The sequence below is a fragment of the Podarcis bocagei genome (genome assembly GCF_964188305.1).
Source record: "Podarcis bocagei genome assembly, chromosome: 1".
NCBI classification, from domain to species: Eukaryota; Metazoa; Chordata; class Lepidosauria; order Squamata; family Lacertidae; genus Podarcis; species Podarcis bocagei.
The window spans coordinates 105480827-105502848 of NC_138125.1; the positions used below are offsets into that span (position 1 = coordinate 105480827).

At 39.3% G+C, this 22022-nt stretch overlaps 2 protein-coding genes across 3 annotated transcripts in view; both read left to right on the plus strand.

Annotated features, from left to right (window-relative positions):
• Positions 1 to 22022, plus strand: part of ACVR2A (activin A receptor type 2A) — a 50641-nt gene that overhangs the window by 18599 nt on the left and 10020 nt on the right. Inside the window, exons 2-5 of one of the 2 annotated variants that reach the window (XM_081167694.1) lie at positions 11274 to 11481; positions 13894 to 14003; positions 15407 to 15561; positions 20757 to 20780. In XM_081167694.1, the coding sequence (XP_081023820.1) occupies positions 11274 to 11481; positions 13894 to 14003; positions 15407 to 15561; positions 20757 to 20780 (497 nt within the window). The remainder of the gene's footprint in view (positions 1 to 11273; positions 11482 to 13893; positions 14004 to 15406; positions 15562 to 20756; positions 20781 to 22022) is intronic. The other variant, XM_081167695.1, reaches the window with a different exon arrangement.
• KIF5C (kinesin family member 5C) overlaps positions 101 to 22022 on the plus strand; it is a 326400-nt gene continuing 304478 nt past the window's right edge. Inside the window, exon 1 of the mRNA XM_081167631.1 lies at positions 101 to 112. The gene's annotated coding sequence lies outside the window, so the exon portion shown is untranslated. The remainder of the gene's footprint in view (positions 113 to 22022) is intronic.

The window sequence follows — 22022 nt, forward strand, 5'->3', positions numbered from 1 at the left end:
GAGAGGGAGAATGGAAGAATGTTTAGAAACTTTGAACAAACAATGTAAAACCAGGGCAGGGAAACAATTCACAATGAAAAAAAACTAAACATATGTATCAGCAGGATGGTGGGTGGACTCTGAGAAGTTTGCACAAACAAGGAAAAAGAATAGAACTGAATGAAAAGCAAATAATTATAGTAGGTGTTTGTTGGAAAAAAGGAAGGATTTGAATAAAGATGAACAAATAAATAATATGACTTATCCAACAATTGAACTAAGGGAGAGAGAATATGCAGAGATCATATAATGTGAGCCCTCTTAAAGTTTTCAGAATATCTAAGCAAAGACATATGGGGAGGAAAGAACGAACAGTGGTTTGAAAACAAATTGATTGTTGAAGTATGGATTTTTAATTGTTAGGAAATGGCAAGTGATTGGGAAGGAGTTCAACATCCCTTCACTATGATTGGAGTGCCCTGGGAAAATAATCACTGTGATTAAAACCCTTGCCTGCCAATCAAAACAAAATATTTTCCCACTGAAACTCATGATGTTGGCTTTAGTTGTTTAAAAATAGGTTGGTCAATGCATTTTAAAGACCTTAAAAACTAACTTTCAAACTTCTATTGATTTCAGTTCAGGGTTCAAAATTAGCAGGCGCCAGGTGCATTTTGTGCCTAAATATCCTCCATTTGTGAGCACCTCAGAAAGTCTGGGTGCCATTTTTTTGCACCTGGCTGACACCCAAGGATTACTGAAATGTATGTGCTATGAAGCCTCAAAGTATCTTTTAAGGATAGACAGTATGTTAAGGAGTTTCACAAATAAAGAGTAGAGTGTTTTGAAAACTGAAGTATGGTACCAATATTTTTATTGTAAACACCAAATTAAACATGTAGTAACAATTTTTGCTTAAAAATGTGATATTAACAATGTGTTCCATATGTGAATTGCACACTAGTTCATGCTTTTCAAAATAATAAATAAAAAGTCTTGCCAAACATGCCCCCCCTCCTATGGTGACTAGACATTCCGTTTTGGCTCCCACAACCGAGGTCCCAGAAGTCATTTGGCTCCTAGCTTTTCTATCCCAGTTTCTAACACTGGTATCAGGATGCTTGGAGCAGTAATTTATCCATGTTGAGAACTAGTATGGTCTTATTTCATTCCTCTTCAGTTTTTAAATCGCTGGTGAGCTGAAGAGTATTTATGGAACCAATACCAATAATGTTTCATTGTTCGTAGGAGAGATGCCAAGGTGTGCCTCTGCTTTAAAATAGTGCTGATTAAGTAATACTGGAGAACTAGATTATTCATAATCTTGTATAGATGAACAATTCTGTTGTCCTTTGGCTAGGATGGTTTATAAGCAGAGGAGTTGGGGAGATCTTGGTGGTTTTATCCCACTTTTTGATAAAAGTTCAGTGCAGCATATTTTAGTTAATTTGAAAGACATCTGGAAAAAATAGTTACCAGGTTCTGCAAATGCTGTTAAATGTTTTGTACAAATATTCACTACCAAAATGTAGACCAAAAAATGGCAAAGGGTCCTTGAGCCCGATGTGTTTATAGTATTGCTTTATAGATAATTTGAAAAGATTAATATTTCTCTTTAAAGATGAACTCCTTGCATTGTCATAGTGTACTTTATATTCACCACAGTGATCTTCAGTACAAATCAATTGTTAGTACCAGTGCCAATACTGAGTAATCTCCACTTCAAAAATGTGGGTTTCTTTCAGAAACCATTTAGGCAGCATAAAATATTGTCTAGGATGCTCTTAAGCATCACATGCTGATGAGAGAGACCTTCCTATACCAGGGCTGGGGAATTTGTGACTTTTATGGGATACTATCTCCCTATAGCCCTTGACAGTATTGCCAGTGGGCAGGGATTGTGATGGGAGATGTAGTCCAGCAACATCTGGAGGGCCACAATTAGTAATATACAGTAATCCTAGTGCTGGAAAGCATCCATAATATGCCCATCCCTCCTGCCATTTTAAGCTTAAACCTTTCAGACAATAAATCCTGTTGCGTATCTCCCATATAACATCTGGTTGGGTTGCAGGAATACCATTGATGTGAATAAAATAAAGTGCTTGCTTGCTCTAATTATCCCAGTGTATAAGGAGAGATGTGGGTTTTGTTGTTTACCCTGTTTTTATGAGGAACAAGCTATCCATTAATCCTGATAGCTCCCATTGTATACTGTCCGGCAGTGACTCTCCAACATTTCAGGTCTTTCTGTGTGATACCAGGGATTGAACCTGGGTCCTTGTTGCATGCAAATTGTTTTCTGCAACTAAGCTGATTCTAGGCTGTTTTCACTTTCTTTACTAACATCTTCATGCTCCTCCCATTATACACCAGACAGCTCTCTTTATTATTGCTCTTCAGAGAATTCACCCTCCCTTCAAACTTGCTAGTGAACTTGTAGCTATAGCATACCTGTAGCCCTTTCCTTACATAAGTAAGAATGAGTGAGCCCCTTGCTGTTCAAATGTAACATGAAGTTTATATGCTTTTAGCTAATACATTGACATTTCTACTCTATTAAATTGTGTTGTGTGTGTTGCAGCCTTCTTCCTGGATTAGTTCATTATATTTAAAAAGAAACCAAAATGACACATACTGACCATATTTATCCTAAGCTATCTACTCTAGGGTTTTTCTACATAACGTATTGCAGTTAGTGTGCAAAATAGAAAGAGTTTAGGTACATGTTTTAAGTATAAACTCTCTTCAAACAAGTATGCTCATTTTTAAAAGTACATGTTAGAATCATCTTTGTGTGATCCACAAACTATCCAGTAAGCTATAGCTTTGTATTAGACAGTACGTGCGACTCCTCACTTATGTGGGAGTTACATTCCAGGGTCGCACATGTAAGTACCATATTTTTCGCTCTATTGGACGCACCGGACCACAGGACGCACCTAGTTTTTAGAGGGGGAAATCAAGGAAAAAAATATTATCCCCCCCCAGCCCCAAAGAGCAACGGACAGGCTGCATGCAGCCTGTCCACTTCTCCCAGAGCTTCTCGGGGCTGCGGGGGAAGCCCGGGTTCCCCCCCCCAGCCCCAAAGAGCAAAGAAGCCAAGACAGTGCGCGGGATCCATAGCCGCACAACCTCTCCAGCCAGGAGCTAAACCTCTCCAGTGCAGCTAAAGAAGACAAGGCAGCAAGCGCGATCCATCCCGCTCACTGCCTTGGCTTCTTCTTTAGCCTTGCACAGCATCTTTAGTCTTGCGTAACGGGATGGATTGCGCCCGCTGTCCACCGGGGCTGGACTAGATGACTCCTGGGGTTCCCTTCCAACCCTGCAATTCTATGACCTCGGAAGGTGTTTGGGGTCTCCACCACTGGAGGCTTTTAAGCAGCGGTTGGGGGACCATCTGCCTGGCGTTCTTTAGCTGTGATTCCTACATTGTGAGGGGGCTGGGCTAGATGACCCTTGGGTGGCCCTCCCAACTCTATACAGTCCTATAGTTCTGCGGCAGGAGATCCACAGCCACTTCACACAATGCCCACTCCCAATTTTCATCTGAGAGACATGTGTCTCTCAGTACCCCCCTACCTGCCACACTTCCCCCACCCCACTTAAGCTGAGGGAATTTCTGCCCAGAGAAACTCCCAGCAATCAAGGAGGAGGAATCCGCTGCAGCCGTGAGCAGTGGAGGATCCATGGTCCCCTTCCTTCTCTCCTCCGTAGTTGCTTTGAAGCAGGAAAGTGGGAGAGGAGCTGCTTACACGAGTGTAAGCTGCTCCCCTCCCACATTGCTGCTTCAAAGCAATCACGGAGGAGGGAATCCGCTGAAGCCTCCAGCAGCGGAGGATCCATGGTCCCCTTCCTTCCCTCCTCCGTAGTTGCTTTGAAGGAGGAAAGTGGGAGAGGAGCTGCTTACACGAGTGTAAGCTGCTCCCCTCCCACTTTGCTGCTCCAAAGGGAGCCCGGGAGGAGGGAATCTGCTGCAGCCTCAAGCAGCTAAGAGGATCCATGGGTCCCCTCTTTCCCTCCTCCGTGGTTGCTTTGAAGCAGGAAAGTGGGAGAGGAGCTGCTTACACGAGTGTAAACTGCCCCCCTCCCACTTTCCTGCTTCAAAGCAATTACGGAGGAGGAATCCGCTGCAGCCTCCAGCAGCGGAGGATCCATGGTCCCCTTCCTTCCCCCCTCCGTAGTTGCTTTGAAGGAGGAAAGTGGGAGAGGAGCTGCTTACACGAGTGTAAGCTGCTCCCCTCCCACATTGCCGCTTCAAAGGGAGCCCGGGAGGAGGGAATCTGCTGCAGCTTCCCCCACCTCCCGCAGAAGCCGCGCGCTCTTTAAAGGGGCTGCGCGGCTTCTCCTGGCTTTTCTGGGAGGTGGGGGGATTCCCCCACCTCGTAGAAAAGCCCGCAGGAGCCGCGCAGCCTTTAAAGAGGGTGCCGCTCTTGGGGGCTTTTCCCCCAGGAGGGAGAAGGGACTGCTGCATCCAGTCAGTCCCTTCTCCCTCCTAGAGAAAAGCCCGCAAGAGCCCAGGAAGCTTGTGTGCGGCTCTTGAGGGCTTTTCCCGCCTGCCTCCCCCCTGCATTCGCTCCATAGGACGCACACACATTTTCCCTTGCTTTTTAGGAGGGAAAAAGTGCGTCCTATGGTGCGAAAAATACGGTAGTTTGTGTGCAAGTGGGGAGTTGCCTGTAATAGAGAAAACATTATACTAGGGGCATTCAGAATGCTTTGCTATTCATTAAGAAATTGACAAAGGATTAAAATAAAATTTGTTTAATTGCCATAAATTTCAGTGCATTTATTCTGCTTGTCTTTCAAGCTGGTAATGCCTGCCAAATTTCAAGTGTTTGATTATGAGCCCAATCTACTGCTGCCTTGTCTGTGCTTCATTGTCAGCAAATTGTCTTCATACCTGGGATTTAAAACATCAAAATAGGTAGTAATTTCTAAGGGCTATAAAGGGATTATAAGATGCATGCTCAAGGCCTCACTCCTTAATAGTGAGGTGTGCATGTGTGTGTTGTCAAGGAAGAGCCAAACAGTCTCCAAGGATCTCCTGAGGTGATGGCTATGAGCCAGTTATTGGGAAGAACTGCCTTGAGTTGAATTTAACCTCTGGAAACAGAATGCCAGTGTTAGAAAAACAGGAGTGGAACTGTTCCAAAAACTTCTTTGATTAATCAATCCTTTGTTATGTGAAGTTCTAGGGAACCCATCTTGCAGTCACCTTTTGTATGAAAATAATGGATGGTTATGAATGAACCCCCCCTTTTCAGAGTTTTGCCATCTTTTTTAGACAATTTGGGATAGTTTGTAATAGCACCAGTTGTTTCAGGGTTGATTGCAGTTGGGGTTGGCTATATCCTGGGTCATGAAGAGAATTTCAGCTGTGCTTAAACTCTTGAAACATTGTTTAATATGGGATACACAATGAGTACACTAACTTAGCCCTTCATCTATTTGTTTAGGATTATGGCCTTCAAAGGCCACTGTTCACCATTCCATGAACAATTCACCTTGATCTTTCTTTCCTCATGTGCCCCCAATTGGCTCGGGGTAGTGCTAAGGGGACGCCCGGGACAGTGTACACGGAGAGGTGAGGGTTCATTCTGTCTGGCAAGCTTAAATGGTTGCACAGAAGAAAAGTAGTGCGACATTGAATTCCACCCTCAGTCTAAACATAGTATTTTAATAATTTTATTTACACATCTGTTATGCTCACCTTAAGCTGAACAATAGCTTATATTTTTGCATTGTATTCATTCTCGGTAAAGTTACAAAATATACTGAACACCCTTTGTGTATATATGAATAGTAAAACCATGATGCACCAAATTAGTGTTGTGGTATCTTCACCACTGGAATTGAGTTCTGTTGGGAGTACTGTATCTGTCATGCCTGCAATGTATCTTGTATTCTACTCAAGAAGCAGGACTTCCACCAGATCCCAAGAGCCTCTCAACCAGCACTCAAGGATAGGATTGTGCCTAAAGTGTGTGTGTTTGGGTTGTAATTATAATGTTACAACTGCCTAAGCCAATCTTTATTCCTACATCATTTGAGAAGTGTTATTTTGTTGTTGTTGGACCTTAAATAAACTATATTAATGTTCATTTGAGTAGTGTGCTTTTATAAGAACTTCATTATAAATAACCAGCTACTAGTTGGCATTTGTAGTTTCCCTTTTTAGTTTATATTGATGACATACATCTATTTTAACTGAAAGTTGTTTCCATTGGCTTAGATGGCAATACATTGTGGACTAAAGGGGATTAATGTGCGTTGCAGATGTTTTCTGTTCAGGAGCTTTTTCTGAAGTATGCCAGTCTAAGAAAAAAATAGGTTTGATTATTCATTAAAACTATGCGGTCTCCTACTTTGTGCAAGCAAACTTATGCATTGCAGCTTCCTCTTCTGCCGCTCGCACACCCTTCCACATCTGCTCAAGATCTTTGGGGGGGGGGCATGCTGTAGAGAGAAGGAAGGTGACGTTTTATGGATGAGATAAAGCATGTTTGGTGGCATAGGCAGCGGCTGTTTTAGGCTCATCCAATATGTTTGGGACCACACTGAACCAAAAAGTGCCCTGAAAAGTCATAAGAAAGTAAAAAAGGGGGGCAGAATGGGGTGGGACAGCCTTACGCAGGCCCCACTGACGTGTTTGGGGGGGGTCTGAAATGTATCCCACACACAGTTGGTCATTGCCTGTAGATGGATATTTTTTAATTACATTTGACAATGTGCTCTTTACTCAAACTCTAAAACTTTTATTCACATCTATTTCTAGCGATATAAATGCACACAGCTGTTGAAATCTGCCATAGTGTAAAAAATGGGGGTGGGGGGAACAGCAACACTGCTTTTACAGCATTCATAAATACATTCTTTATCAAGAGAACAAACATATGGTAATCCTGTTGTATTAATTGCTTTTATAGGGATAAGAAATAAAAAGCAAGCATCTTTGGGTTGGGCTAAATATCTCAAAATATCATAGATAAATTTGATGCTTGCTTATATTAATTGACTTAATGGATATTTAATAGCATTCATTTTAGACTTGGTTGGCTTGTTAACTTTTTTTCTCTTAGATATAACCCCTTGTATGTTTTTAAATAAATCTGCAGTGCAAACACTACTTAATGTTTTCAGTACTATTTTGTAGAAAATTTGCCATTACTTGTTTTGTTGCCAAAGTTGTCATTATTTATATTAATAACTTTATCATTTTCTGGGGGGTGTTTCCCATTCTGCATTCAAGATCCAAATTGGGTTTGCAGATAGCTGCTGTTGATGTGCCTCTTTGACTTGATGTGTTGGGCCCAATCTTACACTTCTATGGTCGGTCCTCTGATCCCTACCCCCTGGAAATAGGTTTATAACAATTCTTGAAATATCCAGATTTAAGCATATGTTTTATAAACAACCATACAGCTTGATGTATGGAACTCCTCAGTTTGCTTTCCCCTTCTGAAGGCGTCTTGGGAAGATATTGAAGGAAAAAGAAAATATGGGGGGAAATTTTCAACATCCATGGTAACACACGAGAGATTACTTGGATTGTGTTACAATAGCCCTTCCTTCTAGTCATTTTTAAAGTTCTGCAAGTCCCTTATTACGCAGGCAAATATATGTGGAGGTTCTCAAGACTAAAGAAGAGTTGTTAAACAGAAATTCTGTTGAAATTAAGCTAGGCTGCAATGTGAACAAACTTGTAAACTGATATAAAGACACAAGAGATAATTCAAGATGTGTAGCATAGGACAAGAGTTGATCAATAATGTTTAGAGCAGAAACAAGAAGGTGAATAAGAATGTCTGAATGGATATAAGAGATGATTTGGAAGGGAGCCAAAAACAAACGACATACCTAACTGTCAGTAAGAAAAATAATAACCAAGCAGTGAGATAAGATGGTGTAGAAGGGATATGGCAGTGGAGACTTCAAATGATGGCAAAATAGAGAAAATCTACCAATGGGATAAGATCAAGAATTTGACTTGACTAATGAGTACAACACCTCAACATTGTACCTCCTCTAAGGGCAGCTATATGCATTGGATTTGTATCTGATCTCAACCCCACCCCCCTGTAATCTGTGGTATATACTGCAGTAGGTAGGAGAGGTAGGTGAAATTAGCTAACCTGCCGCTCACAAGCAGAAAGAAAGTCATCGTTGGATACGACCCAAAACACAACTTAAGCTGTTGTGAATATGCATAGATGACTTTCACCATGCAGATCCACTTGGAAAGGGGGACAGGAAAGCATTTGGCCCATGACCTCAAGCTCAAAGGACACATTATAAGCAGACACTTGTGGGGTTGTGGTGGCTTATTGTTGGGTGGTTGTGGTTTTGGCATTTGGTGGGTTTTCCAACTTGTTTTTATGCATATTGGGCCAAATTAGAGCTGCAAATTTAAACAGATTAGATTCGTGATTTAGTAAAAGACAAAACATTTTGCTTAACTGGTATAGATTTTCTCAGACGCTTAAAAACATTTGGAAAGTAGTCAAATTATTCCCACTCCTCCCTTTCCTTATTTTTTGTGTTTTCATTTTTTATTTTTATCATCGCTAGTAAGAGTGGAGGCTGGTCCATCAGGGCAACCAGGGCTTAGCCCTACTTACTGATATGTTTTTCAGTTTTTAAAGAATTTTCCCAAATCTCAAAGCCCATAGTCTTTATTCTGTACACCGTTCCACAATCCATTTGAAATTTGAGAGGCTCCTCCTAAAGGCGTTTCTGGCCAATCTAGTCTCTGTGCCACTCAACCAATCTCAACCCCAAATTATTACTGTGGCCATGAGGACCCACTCAACTGTTCTAGGCAGAAAAAACCTTGGTAATGAATTTGTATCTTATCGGAGCTACTGGCTCTTGGTCCTGGTTGTGAAGTTTTCTGCTCTCTCTTGTTGTCATGATGGCAACTGTATGATGTATATAACCTTAGCAGGTCTATCCTTTTGTTAGAACTGGGAACTCAGTACTTCTGTTCTGAGCATGCTGAGCAAGGCCACACCTCCACACAACTAAAAGTACATTCTTTGTAGCTAGCCAGGGGAAAGGTGTGGTTACTAGTTCAGGCATGTTGTTTTTGATCAAGACTTGTTAAGAGACAGCAATGGTGCACACAGTGCGAGTCTTTCTACACTATCTATTTTTTACTTAATCATTTGAGCTTATTTTTTGAATGGTTCAGATGAGAACTCATTGTGCAAAGCAAATACGTATTATGGGAACATGGATCGCACCCTGCCTGTACAACTCAACCAGTCAAGCCTCTCCCAGCAGATAATCACACACCCAATTTGCTCAGGACCTTCATGTAGAGCCCAATCTTTGTGGGCCTGAATATGTCCCAGACCTTTTAGTTTTAGGAGTTTTTCATGTTTCCAAACCTATCCTCCTACCCCAATTCAAGATTAGGAACAAGGAGGCTGGAGAAAAACATTTTATTTGTAGTATTCTTTTAACAGTGTTCTGTTTATCCATTCTTTCCTCCAAGAAGTTCAAAGTGGAAAATTCATGAATATTATTTCCCCCCTTTATCCTTAGAACAAACTGTTGAAGTAGGTTAGGCTGATGGAGAGTAGCTGTCCCAAGGTCACAGAGTGAGCTTCATGACTAAGTTGTGATTTTAATACTGATCTCTCAGCTGTTAGTCCACTTTAAAAAAATCTTCATTTTTTCCACATTCTGGAAAAATGTGTCTAGATTTCTCCATTGATTACTTCAGATGACTGATTTCTAGTGGGGCTTTTCAAAAACAGGTACTTCATGTTAGCTTTACAATTTTGTCTGTGGTTTTATTTAGAGATAAAAGAATTATTGACTAAAGAATCTTAAATGTCACTGGGTGAATTGCTCCTTCTTTGCAAGATTAAAGTGAGTTGAAATGTATTGTAGCACTGATAATGTAAACATAATTCAGTAGTAACGAAACCAGATTGCTTTAGGTTTGTGCTACATTTATACATAATGGATCCCACTGATTGGTGGGATTGTTAAAATATGTACGACAGTGACCAATTTATGTGGGGGATACATTCCAAGGCACATGTGCTTATGTGGAATCGCACATACCGTATTTTTCGCTGTATAACATGCACCCGACCATAACACGCACGTAGTTTTTAGAGGAGGAAAATCCGTAGGCATGCCACCCGTAGGCATTCCCTCCATAACACACACAGACATTTCCCCTTACTTTCTAGGAGGAAAAAAGTGAGTGTTATGGTGCAAAAAATACGGTAATTGGAACGCCCACTGGGAAAGCTTGCAAACACCCTTGTTCTACCCCCACCCCACCCATTTTGTGATTTTTTTGTTCATTTCAGGGTTCGGCACATGCAATCACACACATATCGGATGAGCCTAAAACGGTTGCTGCCTGAGTTTCAGATGATGAGAAAAAATCAAATATTTTGGTTACCTTTCACGTTAAATAATTAGAGAACTTCAGTGTCATGCCAAAAAGTCTCATTGGTGACATTTCTATTGTAACTTCACAAGTTTCCGACAACATCAGATCCATTGCCTATAGTAGAGGGCTCCAGCTGGACAGTTACATATTTTGAAATATATTCTTTTATAGTCTATTTCTTAAGAGAGCTACTGTTGCGTAAATGTTATTTCTGTTCTAAAAACATTTCAGCAAGAAACTTTATTTTGCTATTAGTGTTTGTAGTTTGTCAAACAATAGTTCACAACGACATTTATTCTGCTACTATTTATTTATTTACTTTAAAAACCATTTGAGATGCATGCCAAGTTGAGGTAAAATCATAAGTACTGGGAACAGAACCTAAACTACCTGAACTACCAGGATTTGTCGGTCCCTTGTATCCCAACTTGACCAATGAGATCATCTGCAGGAGTGTTATTGGCTGTTCCCCAGGTTGGTGAGGCTCATTTGACAACAAGAAATCGAGCTTTTAATGTCATCAGCCCAGTCCTGTGGAATAGAGATTCAGCAGGCATCTTCTGTGCTAACCTTTGAACACCTGCTGAAAACATTTCTATTCTGCAAAGCCTATGCAGGGAATTAAGAATCCATTCTTCCCCAGTTGTTAATTGATGTCTTAACATATGGTTTTTATTGTATGGTTTTATGTTTTATTGCTCTAACAATCTGATTTTTTAAAAATGACAGCCATATATAAACACGTTTGTTAAATAAATAAATGGTGAAGAATATACGTATATAGTATTGATAAATTTAATGCTGTTTTGTTCTGAACACCCAAAACATGTTGCAGCCTTATTGAATGACTTGGTTTGTAATTGATTTCCCCATGTAGGTGCCATACTAGGCAGATCAGAGACACAGGAGTGCATCTTCTACAATGCTAATTGGGAAACCGATAAAACAAATCGCAGTGGCATTGAACTGTGTTACGGTGATAAAGATAAAAGACGACATTGCTTTGCAACGTGGAAGAATATTTCTGGAACTGTTGAAATTGTGAAAAAGGGTTGCTGGCTGGACGATATTAACTGTTATGACAGGCAAGCTAACTAATACTACTTTTTCATTTGTTATTCATGTATGTGTTTAAAAAGTAATGCTTGAATAAAGTCTGCACAGCTTATAGTTCAATTGGGGTGCTTCAAACCCAGAGCGTCTTGATCTTACAGAGCCTTTTAATGTAATGCCAACCCAATTTTTTGAGTGTCACTATCTCAGCACTTGCCATTTGTAACTTTAGGGTGCTGGCAAACATACATTCAAACATACAGAAGTCGGCGTTGTCACAAACCACCACCTGTACAACGCCCACAAATTTCACCCAATTATCACTTACTGTTTATTGTCTGGAAACAAAAAGAAATGCATTGGATTTTGTAATTGGGATTCATTTATTACCTTAGTCAGTGTTAGCAGATTGGGGTAGTAAATCATCCCACAGTTTTTCATAAACAAATGGTTGAAGAAACGTTAAGCGAGTGCCAGTAAGTTGCCATAAGCCATGTAATGTTGTTTGGGGACAGTTCTTTAACCAAGGACAGCTTTCTTGCAGGTTTTTTAATGCAGTTAGAAAAACACTGTTAAAGTTAGTTTTCAGTTGAAATACTATTTTTTTCCAGTCAGCAATATTTTACAATATTTTTTATAGCACTTACACTTTGAATGTTTGTATATCGGGAGGTTTTTAATGCTTGATATTTTATGTTTTTAGATATGCTGCAAGCCACCCAGAGTGGCTGGGGAAACCCAGATGGGCGGGATATAAATAAATTGTTGCTGCTGCTGCTGCCATTATTATTATTATTATTATATTAATATAACTGAAAATAAATACCATAGCTGTTAAAGGAACAGAAAGCATGTTGTCTACTCAATATGCAGGGGCAAATGTTTACTGCACAAATTCTGATCTTTAAGGTGCTACAAGATTCCTTGTTGTTTAAGGTGCTACAAGATTCCTTGTTGTTCCTTGCTGTTTGAATGAAACCATTAATTTAGAAGTTGACTCATTCTAGTTTTAGTGGACTGATATATTAAAATTACTTTCTACTCATATTTAGTACAAGAATTTTAAGTTGTGCCGGACAAGATATGCAAGGATAGTGGTTTTTTTTTGCTTTGTCTGTTTTTAAAAACTGGGGGGGGGGTACCTGTGGGGATTGCAGAAGGAATAGATTCCCTTCAGAAGCCACCACATCAAGACTTATTGTGCTATTAGAGGTGGGAGTGAAAAAGTGCAAGCACTGATAGGATTTCCCCCCCCCCCCGCTCCCAATACCTGGAGATAAACTTTCTGTCAGCTTTTCAAAAGGAGGCTTTCACTTATATATCCAAGGGCTAGCAGAAACTGAGTTATCACGTCTTCCTCTCCCAAGTCCTGCAGATCCTCTTTTGAAGGATATACTCTGCTGAATATGGTGGGCTGTGGTGGTAGAGAGCTGAGAAAGGGGAGGTGGGTGCAGAGTCCCTGAAAACGGGGTTGAGCCACCATCCATTATCAGGATTGAACCCCGTAACTTATGTAGATATACTTCTCAGTATACTTATATATAGAGTAATTTTAAAATGTAGGTGGGTAGATAATTAATTTGTGATATTAAAAGGTGGGTGAATTTTATTGTATTGGGGGGGCAGTATCCTGGATGAATATGTTCTGATTCTTATGTATAAGATAGTGTAAAAATAATAACAGTGGATCAGTTAACATGTTAAACTAAATTAAAACAAAAGAAGAGATGTAGTAAAATACAAAGTGTGAAATCACAGTAGCATATTTTCAGTCCAGTCTTAATTGGTGCAAGTTCCATAGTTTTCAGCCTATGAAAGTCAACTTTCCAAAAACATCCAGGGGGTGCCAGATTGGGGAAGGATGGCATGCTAAAATTATTCTGAAAAGAAGCTACTTTGAATCATACTTTAAATTAAGGTTCAGCTGAAATGGAAGTTCCTTTTAACAAAATGTTTTGCACCTGCCACTTGAAAGGAGGCATTCTATAGTACACACAGTTCTTCTTTCTTGGCAGAGATGGAGGCAGATCAGCCTCTATATATATTGAGTAGCTTGTGTCTTTTAAAGTGGCTCCTAGGACTTTAAAGGTCCACAGTAATATGCACAGCATGATCTGCAGCAGTATTAAAAGGGAAGCAATGGGCAGTGTGATTTGCTAAGAGTGGTGAATGGATCACAATTTCGTAGTGAAAGGTAACCTGCTGCTTGGGGGGAAATGTCATGCATTCTGTAACATCACCTTACATCACAATAAATGAGCCAAATGAAAAGTTGGTACAGATCTGGTTTAAACACCTGCAACAAGGATATTCAAATGTAGATTCATGACGCAATGTTTTAAAAGCAGATATTTTATTACTTTGCATTAGTTGCTGGAGACTCATTTTTGTGTATTTATACTATTGTAAAATGAAGATGAGTAACTGGTTTTAAACCCTTTCAGAACCGACTGTATAGAAAAGAAGGACAGTCCTGATGTGTTTTTTTGCTGCTGTGAAGGCAACATGTGCAATCAACATTTTTTCTACTTTCCAGAAATGGAGGTCACACAACGTAAGTTCAGTTTTTCTAGTTAGTCACGGTTAGTCACAGTTCAATTTCTGCAACATTGAGAAATGTTATTTCCCCTCACTTATTTGTGCTGATCTTAAGAGAACTTCTGTTAATAAGAACTTTTATAATCATTCAAATGAAATCTTAGTTATCCAATTTCAGAAGGACTTTGTAACATTAAAAGCTACATGCTTGTAAATAGCTGTGTTTCCAACGGTCTTCAGTCCATAAATATCCTTTGTAACAATTTCATGTCTTGGTCACTGATCATAATAGATGTCTATACACAGTGAAACGAGTGGTTCAGTTTGGACATAATGTAATCATATTTACAGGAACAACAATAAGAACAAACCATGGAGGCCATTGGGTGTTCTGTTCCTGTTCCCTTTCCTTCCTTATCTCTTTCCTGATACATCACTGTGAAAAGAAGAGTGGAAGCATATACTTCCATTTTGTTGCATTGGTAGTTCAAACTATGCTTATTGCAGGGATGACTAACCTTTTGACAACTGGGGCCAATGGGAGTAAGAGTCCTGGAGGGCCACAAGTTTGCCACTCCTGGTTATATTGAAACAAGCTGGGGTCAAACAGTGGTCTGTCATACTGGCTTGTTTAAACTAACCAAAGTTTCCTGTTCAGATGTAACCAACATCAGTTAATTGAAACCTGGAAGAGGAGATTCTTCAAGTCTCTTGGCCATACCAGAGGAGGACTGGGAAGTGAGCAGGTGTGAGGCTCATTCCCATAACACTAAACTATGGTTTAGCATTGTGGCTGAAATGGACTAAATTAGATGTACTGTAAATAGCGTGAATCAAATTCAAAGATATTCCTGCAAAATCAATAAACTTTTCACTGAATGCAAGTGGTAAATATGAACTGGCAAACACTAAACAGCTACTTTATATAACGTTTTGCTAAATTTAGTACTTAAAGCACAAAGGGTAAAATTATTCTTAACATTCACTTTGTCATTGATTCATACTGAAAATAACTTCTCAGCAAGAATTTAAGCATTTTGATCAGTCTTAAATTTGCAAACTATTTTTAAGTATCCTTAGAGGGTCTTAAAGTAGTTATGTGTCTGACACATGGGAGATAAAGTGATACTGCTTTCTGGAGCAAATTCTGCTGATGAGATACAACACAAGCTTTCAAGTCTCATAACATATGTCAAGTATAAATGAATAAATGGGCACAATGAAAGCATCCTAAATGAAAGTTGAAATGCGAGCTTAAACCTTTCAGTGTTTAACCTTTGATCTGATTTAATCCATTGATATCATGATGCTCTTTTTCATATTAAGTCCATTTTACATTTCTCTGTTTTTAAGAATTGGTACTTTTCTGCTTGGTATTACGCTGTCAGAAGACTAACTGGGAACTTTTCTCCCCTGCAGCTACTTCCAATCCTGTTGCATCTAAACCACCCCTTTTCAGTACCTTGCTTTATTCTCTTGTGCCTATAATGGGAATTGCAGTGATCATACTGGTTTCATTTTGGATGTACCGACACCACAAATTAGCATATCCTCCAGTACTTGTACCAACCCAGGTAAGCCAGTTATTTTGATCTGAATTCATTTGTTGCAGAAAGATGGTGGTGAGTGACTGGATCTAATGACTAGGATCAAAAGAAGTATGAGTATAGCTTCTCATTTTCACTGCAACGTCTTGCTTGGTTGAGAGTTTTGGAAGTGTCAGCATGTGGTGTGGAAGTCTTCCAACTAGAAAAAGGAGTTTGTGGAAACTGGGGGCTTCTTCCCCAGCCCTTGCATGAATGAAGGTGTCCTCTGTTCCCTGAAGTGACTGCCAGGATGGTGGTTGAATGTTCTGCATAACTAATCCATTGTAAACTTCATCTCTATCTTCTGGGATTCATTCATTAGAAAATTACAGAGATTTTAGACTTAAAAAACAAACTTGTAGGTTTTGGTCTTGGAAGTATTAAGCATTAGAATCTAAAAGGTAAAGGTAAAGAGACCCCTGACCATTAGGTCCAGTCATGACCGACTCTGGGGTTGCGGCGCTCATCTCGCTTTATTGGTCGAGGGAGCCGGCGTATATCTTCCGGGTCATGTGGCCAGCATGACTAAGCCGCTTCTGGTGAACCAGAGCAGCACATGGAAACGCCGTTTACCTACCCGCCGAAGCGGTACCTATTTATCTACTTGCACTTTGACGTGCTTTCGAACTGCTAGGTGGGCAGGAGCTGGGACCTAACAACAGAAGCTCACCCCGTTGCAGGGATTCAAACCGCTGACCTTCTGAACAGCAAGTCCTAGGCTCTGTGGTTTAACCCACAGCGCCACCTGCGTCCCTATTCTAACATTAGAATCTAGCAGCATCTTAAGAAATGTTACTCTAGAAGAAAGTACTTCTTCACTCCCTGCATAGTTGGAATTATGGAACTCACTCCCACAGGATGGCCCCACAGTAGTGGCCCACCAGCTTGAATATCTTTAAAAGAGGATGAGACAAATTCATGGAATATAAGGCTATGTTCCATTGCCACTGTTAGAGGCAGTTTTGTAATTTTGTGTTTTGCCATGCCCCCATGGCAGCTACTTAGTGACTGATGTCTGCAGCATTGGCTCAGAATTCAGAATGTGCCTACTTCACAACCTGTAGCATAGAAAGTCACTGGAGAAAAAATCCAGTTCATTAAAACTTAAATTTACTGAACTAAAATTAAAAGTGAGGCGGTCTGTTATATGTGTCGTAAGGGCAGGGCACACAAGCTTTACTCATGGTGGTGAATAATTTGATTGTATTCAGGCATTAGTCGTGTTGTTTAATAAGCTGAGATAAAAGCAAGTCTTTTGGCTGTGCATGCAACCAGGAAGCTCTGAATGCCCTGTCAGATAGCTAGAAGTGGATACAATCTGTGACAAGGGAGGTGATGCTTTGGGGGAAGCTATGATTACCACTTGAGTTTGTTTCAGCTAGTGCATTATTCAGTGCTGATACATATTATCTTGGTTTCTCTGGAATCACCTGTTTTTAAAATTAACTTCCCTTTTGCCTTTACTTCCTTTTTGTCTCTACTTGTTGTTGTATGTGTGCATGTACACATTTGCATGCATGTACGGACGCGCACATGCACGCGCGCACACACACACACATCAGTGCACCTAAGTTAGTCATGGCCATTAACTTGAGTGGGTCTAGTCTGAGTTGGACTAGCATTGATTACCACCTATTGTGTTTATAATTCAGAAAATAAACATGATCTGATTTTTTAAAAAGAATTGTTCCTATGATACAGATTTTATAGGATTGAATTCTACAATGGACTCGATCCTATAAAATATTATTGGTAATAATATACAGATTCTTATTAGCATTTTTGTTGCAGAAATTTTGCTAGATGTAGAGCTTTTGATGTAAACTCATTAATGCAAGAGTACAGATGAGGATATTGACACATTTGCACCAGGTGTAAGGAGGGTGCCCATATGTTTAGGATTATTGCAATGGAAAAGGAATTGTTCATGATATACTGGTGAAATGGTTTCCCTTGGAGATGAGCACTACCTCATTTTTATGAAGTATCTCTCTTAGTTGACCAATTTGGAATCATTTTGTGTAAATGCTGTTAAGAACTAAATTGCTGTCAGTGTTTGCTGCTGCACAGTGATCTCTTCTAGTTTGAGGGCTATTTTAAGCATGTTCAGGTGGTACAGTACTTCTCAAAAGCATGCAGGTTGAGAGAGCACATGGGAGAAATAATTTTAAAATGTACCTCCACACCAGAATCCTCCTTCATGTTGGTTTAAATAGGCTGCTTAATTTTGGAAGTTTTCAGAGGTCTTCTTTCCACTACACCCAGTTTCCTTATAGGTTTGTCTCTATTACATGTTTCAGCTGCAGTTTTCAGCACTTAAAAAATGCAGCTCAGTTCAGGAAAGAAAATTTTGAATTTTGCAATAGTAGCTGATGGTTTATAGATAACTTTATAAGCTTCTGTTTTCTATGAACCAGCTGTGTTTAAAAGTTTACATATGTAATTTGATGAATAAATCTTGTCATAAAACAATTTTGCGGGAGCTAGTTAATGTGAGGATACTGGGTTTCATAAGGCTAGCCTGCATCTACTGTTGCATGGTGGCTATTACTTAAATTGAATGTGCAAAATCATTCTTAGTAGCTAAGCGGAGTTTATTTACTGTACTGGTTCCTTTAAAAGTGGCTCATCTTTGTCTTAGTTTATTGTTAAACCAAGCTTGTGTTGCAAACACTTAAAAGCATGGTTCTGATTAAAAATGAAAGTGGTGAAATGAAGTTGGTCTTTCCATGACAATAAAAGCAACAGTCATGGGAAACTTGGAGTATTTCCATGTTTCAAGAGTGTCCTAACACAAAGTGCAAAGTGGAGGGATAGTGCAAGTCTGATTCTCAAAGCCTGTCGTCTCATGCTGCTGTGGAATGGGTTAAAAGGCCTTCCTTCCTTCCTTCCTTCCTTCCTTCCTTCCTTCCTTCCTTCCTTCCTTCCTTCCTTCTTTTGTGGCATTACTTTTTAAAAAAAAATTAATTTATTCTTAGTACTTAACTGTCGTACGTATTGACAGTTGTTCATTTATTTTTTTAAAGTATACCCCGCCTTTCATCATTGTCATTACCAGGTTACAGCATGACATAAAAAAAAGAAAATCAGTAAAATGAAAACAACAAAAGCCAGTAAAACAATTAAAAACAGCTCAAGCAAGAAGACTTAGCTTTTTAGATTTTGTAAACTTCTTCCTCACTCTAAACTGATGCCTCCTTTCATTCTCTGAACATAAAATTTCAGTTTATTGCTAACTTAATATTTATTTTACTTAAAATATTACATTCTCAAGGCTGCCTATATTATACATATTGCTGGTGTATAATATAAAAATACATATGCAGTACAAAAATATCAATATAATAATGCCCTGAACTTAGCAGATGTGTTGGAGTATATCTAAAATGTGTAAGTGTATCGGCACTGCAAATAGAGGTAGTTGCAGCATTTCAGCAATGGTGTTGTTCTGCACATTATTCCTTATTGTACTGATAGATTTTGGTGTTGGACAGTTTATCCTCTCTGAACAAAGCTTTTCGATATTGTGATTCTGTTCCTAGCATTACATGTTCCTTTCCTTTCCCATCCTCTTCTCTGTCTGGATTCTTTTTCAGCTTTGTCCTGTACCCCCTGTCTTTTTCTCTGCAGCTCTGCTCTTTCCAGTGAACCCTTATATTTCTTTTCCACCGAGAGATGAAGGAGGATGTCCTCTTTTGTATATTATATCCCACTTCTCTTGTCAGCAGGATCTAGGCCTTTTTGTTTGTATTTGTAAAAACTGCCATACTGTTGGTCTTTTACTAAATTACTATTTTAGGTTGGTATTTAGTAATATGAGGGTTGCATATTACCACTGTAGGTGGTTAATGTGGGGTTGTAGCCACCTTTTTATTTTCTTCATTTCTTGTATTTTTTTTTAATAAATTGCTCATTCCCATTGGTGCTCAAGTAAAAGTGAACTAAATACAAATGATCTTTCAAAAATAAGCGAGAATCCATAAACAGGACATAAATGTTTTAAAGGTTTTTTTTAAAAAAAATATACCTTAGGCTCCAGATTTTGTTTCAGAAGCTCTGGAGTTTGTACAGTCATTGCCAGCATAAAACTTAAATGAAACTGAGGGTTTTTACGCAGAGTAATTTAATAGCAAGTCAGAGAACAAAATTGAGAGAAAACAGTGCATTTATAACTTTTTTTTTAGTTGACCTCCCAGAATAGAAGTATTAACTCAAAAAGTAAAAGTTCACTTTAAAAAGAAAGTTAAAATAGAGTTGTGTTTTTGTTTTTCTTATTATTTTTGGATCTCACTTCAGAATGTTTTAAGCTACTATTAGATGATGCAATGCTGCCCTCTGGTGTAATGTAGAAACATATCACATTCTTCATACTTGCATATTACTTTAGAAAAGTTGAAAAGTTCATAGTAAGTAATGTCTATAAAATCATCTGTTTAATCGGTGATTGAACCCATGTTCGAAACTCCCATTGGTCCTACGCATGTTTTGCGACAAGGAATTTCATTAGTACAAGCAGTTTCTGAGCTCTGGGCGCAGTACTGCACCTAAGATTTCAGATTAAAACTGCAAAGTGGAAGGAAAGAAGGGCCTTTTTCTGCCTCCCAAATTTCAGCCGCTCTCTGAAGACTGGAAAAGAGACCCTCTTAAGAATATGAGGGGATTGGGCAGGGGAAGGACTAGACCATGTGAAAAATGAACATAATATTTTAGCTGCAGTTCATTCATTTTCAGCTTTGTATTCTTGTTATTTAAAAAAAGTGTGCCTAGACTTTCCATTGTTGTGGCCATATCTAACACTGGATTCAACTTACTAGTGCTACGACTGCATTCTAGTACATCACTGAGATTCTGCTACAATGGCAGCATGCTCAGATTTATTTGACATTGGTTATTTTGTGGAAACTTTATAAAATATTGATTTGAGCATTTGATTCTAAATACAGGATATTAAATACTGAAATTTAATTTGTGTCACACTGAAACTATTGCTGCATCTCTTACAGTCAAAGGAGAATTAATGTAAATTCTTGGGTGATTTTAGTTCTTGATTTTTCTTAAAGAGATCTATACAAAATCTTAGCAGTAACTTTTTAGTGCTTTCCTTTTATCACTTTTCCTAAGCTTGTCCTTAATTTTTGCTGTATGAAGTAATATTCTTTTGCCTGTGTGTTCTTCTTTACAAGCACGCCTTTCATATAATGATAGAGGTAAGAGGCATTGTTTTATTCATAGCCATGGATATGTGGAGTTGTAGACTGGGCCAGGACCTGGGCATTTATAAATGTTTGAGCTAAATAAAAATCATATACGGGAATTCTAGAAAATACAGCTAGATTTTGTTCCTACAAATTGTTCTTTGTTTCTGTATCACACTATCTGGCTATGACTTGTGATGGCATACCCCAGCATTTTAAGTAGAATAATCTTATTATTGTGCCAACTACAATCAACGTGGAATTTATATTCTCTGGGGTCAAATTTTATATTGACATATATGCTTTGCTTCTTGTTTTCAATGAGGATTTATTAGTTATTAGTAACTCCTGTTTTTATAGCAATGGCATGTTGCTAGAAGAAAATATCCAGAAAATGTGAAATAAATGAAAGTAGTAGTTTGACTATGACTGTAATTTATAGATTATTATTGGTAAAGGAAATAAATTAATGGCTTGATTCAGTTTGCTAAAGTCAGAAAGCAGAACCCCACAATGTATTTGAAAGTTGCCCTTTTGTAACCTTTTATACAGGGGCTAGTAAAGAGAGCTACAGAAACAGCAATTCATTAGTTTAACCTCTTGCCAGCTTTCACATTTGCTGTGTTGTGCTGCAAAGATCAGAGCTTGGAATTGAATGGATGGTGTGTACTGACAAATTTGCACACTGACAGCTGCAGAGGGGTAGGAACATATGGAAGAAAGCCTTGCTTCCCTTTGGTGTCTCCACCCACCCCGACTGCAAGAATTGAGAGTAGGTGGGGAGGGGGAACAGATAATTGACCTGGCCTCCCTCCGCCCCTCAATGTTTGACGTGAAAAGGATAAACACATTGAGAAGTAGTTTTTATTCCATAGAAACCGTATCCCCTTCCTTGAGCAAGGCCCTGATGGGTGGTGAGGAGTGCACTTTGCTCCAGTAAAAGAACAGCTGGGAGCCTACCTTAATCTCCCGATTAAGGGCTGCCGTTAGTGACCCCACACCTGATTTGTGTAGGTAGGGTTGGTGTGGCTTCCCCAAAACAGCCTCTTGGGCCAAATGAGGAAGGCTGGTAGCCCAAGTTTGGGCTGGAGGTTCCCCACCTTTGGAGTAAGGGCGAGGCAAGCTAGGTAGGAAGTTGCATATTAAAGGTAGAAGTTGGCTCTTTGAGAAGGCGCTCTTCTGTAAAGGAAAGAAGGAATAAAATTTGAACAACTGCCTTCCCTCTGGCTGAGTCCAAAGGGTGCCCAAGACTTG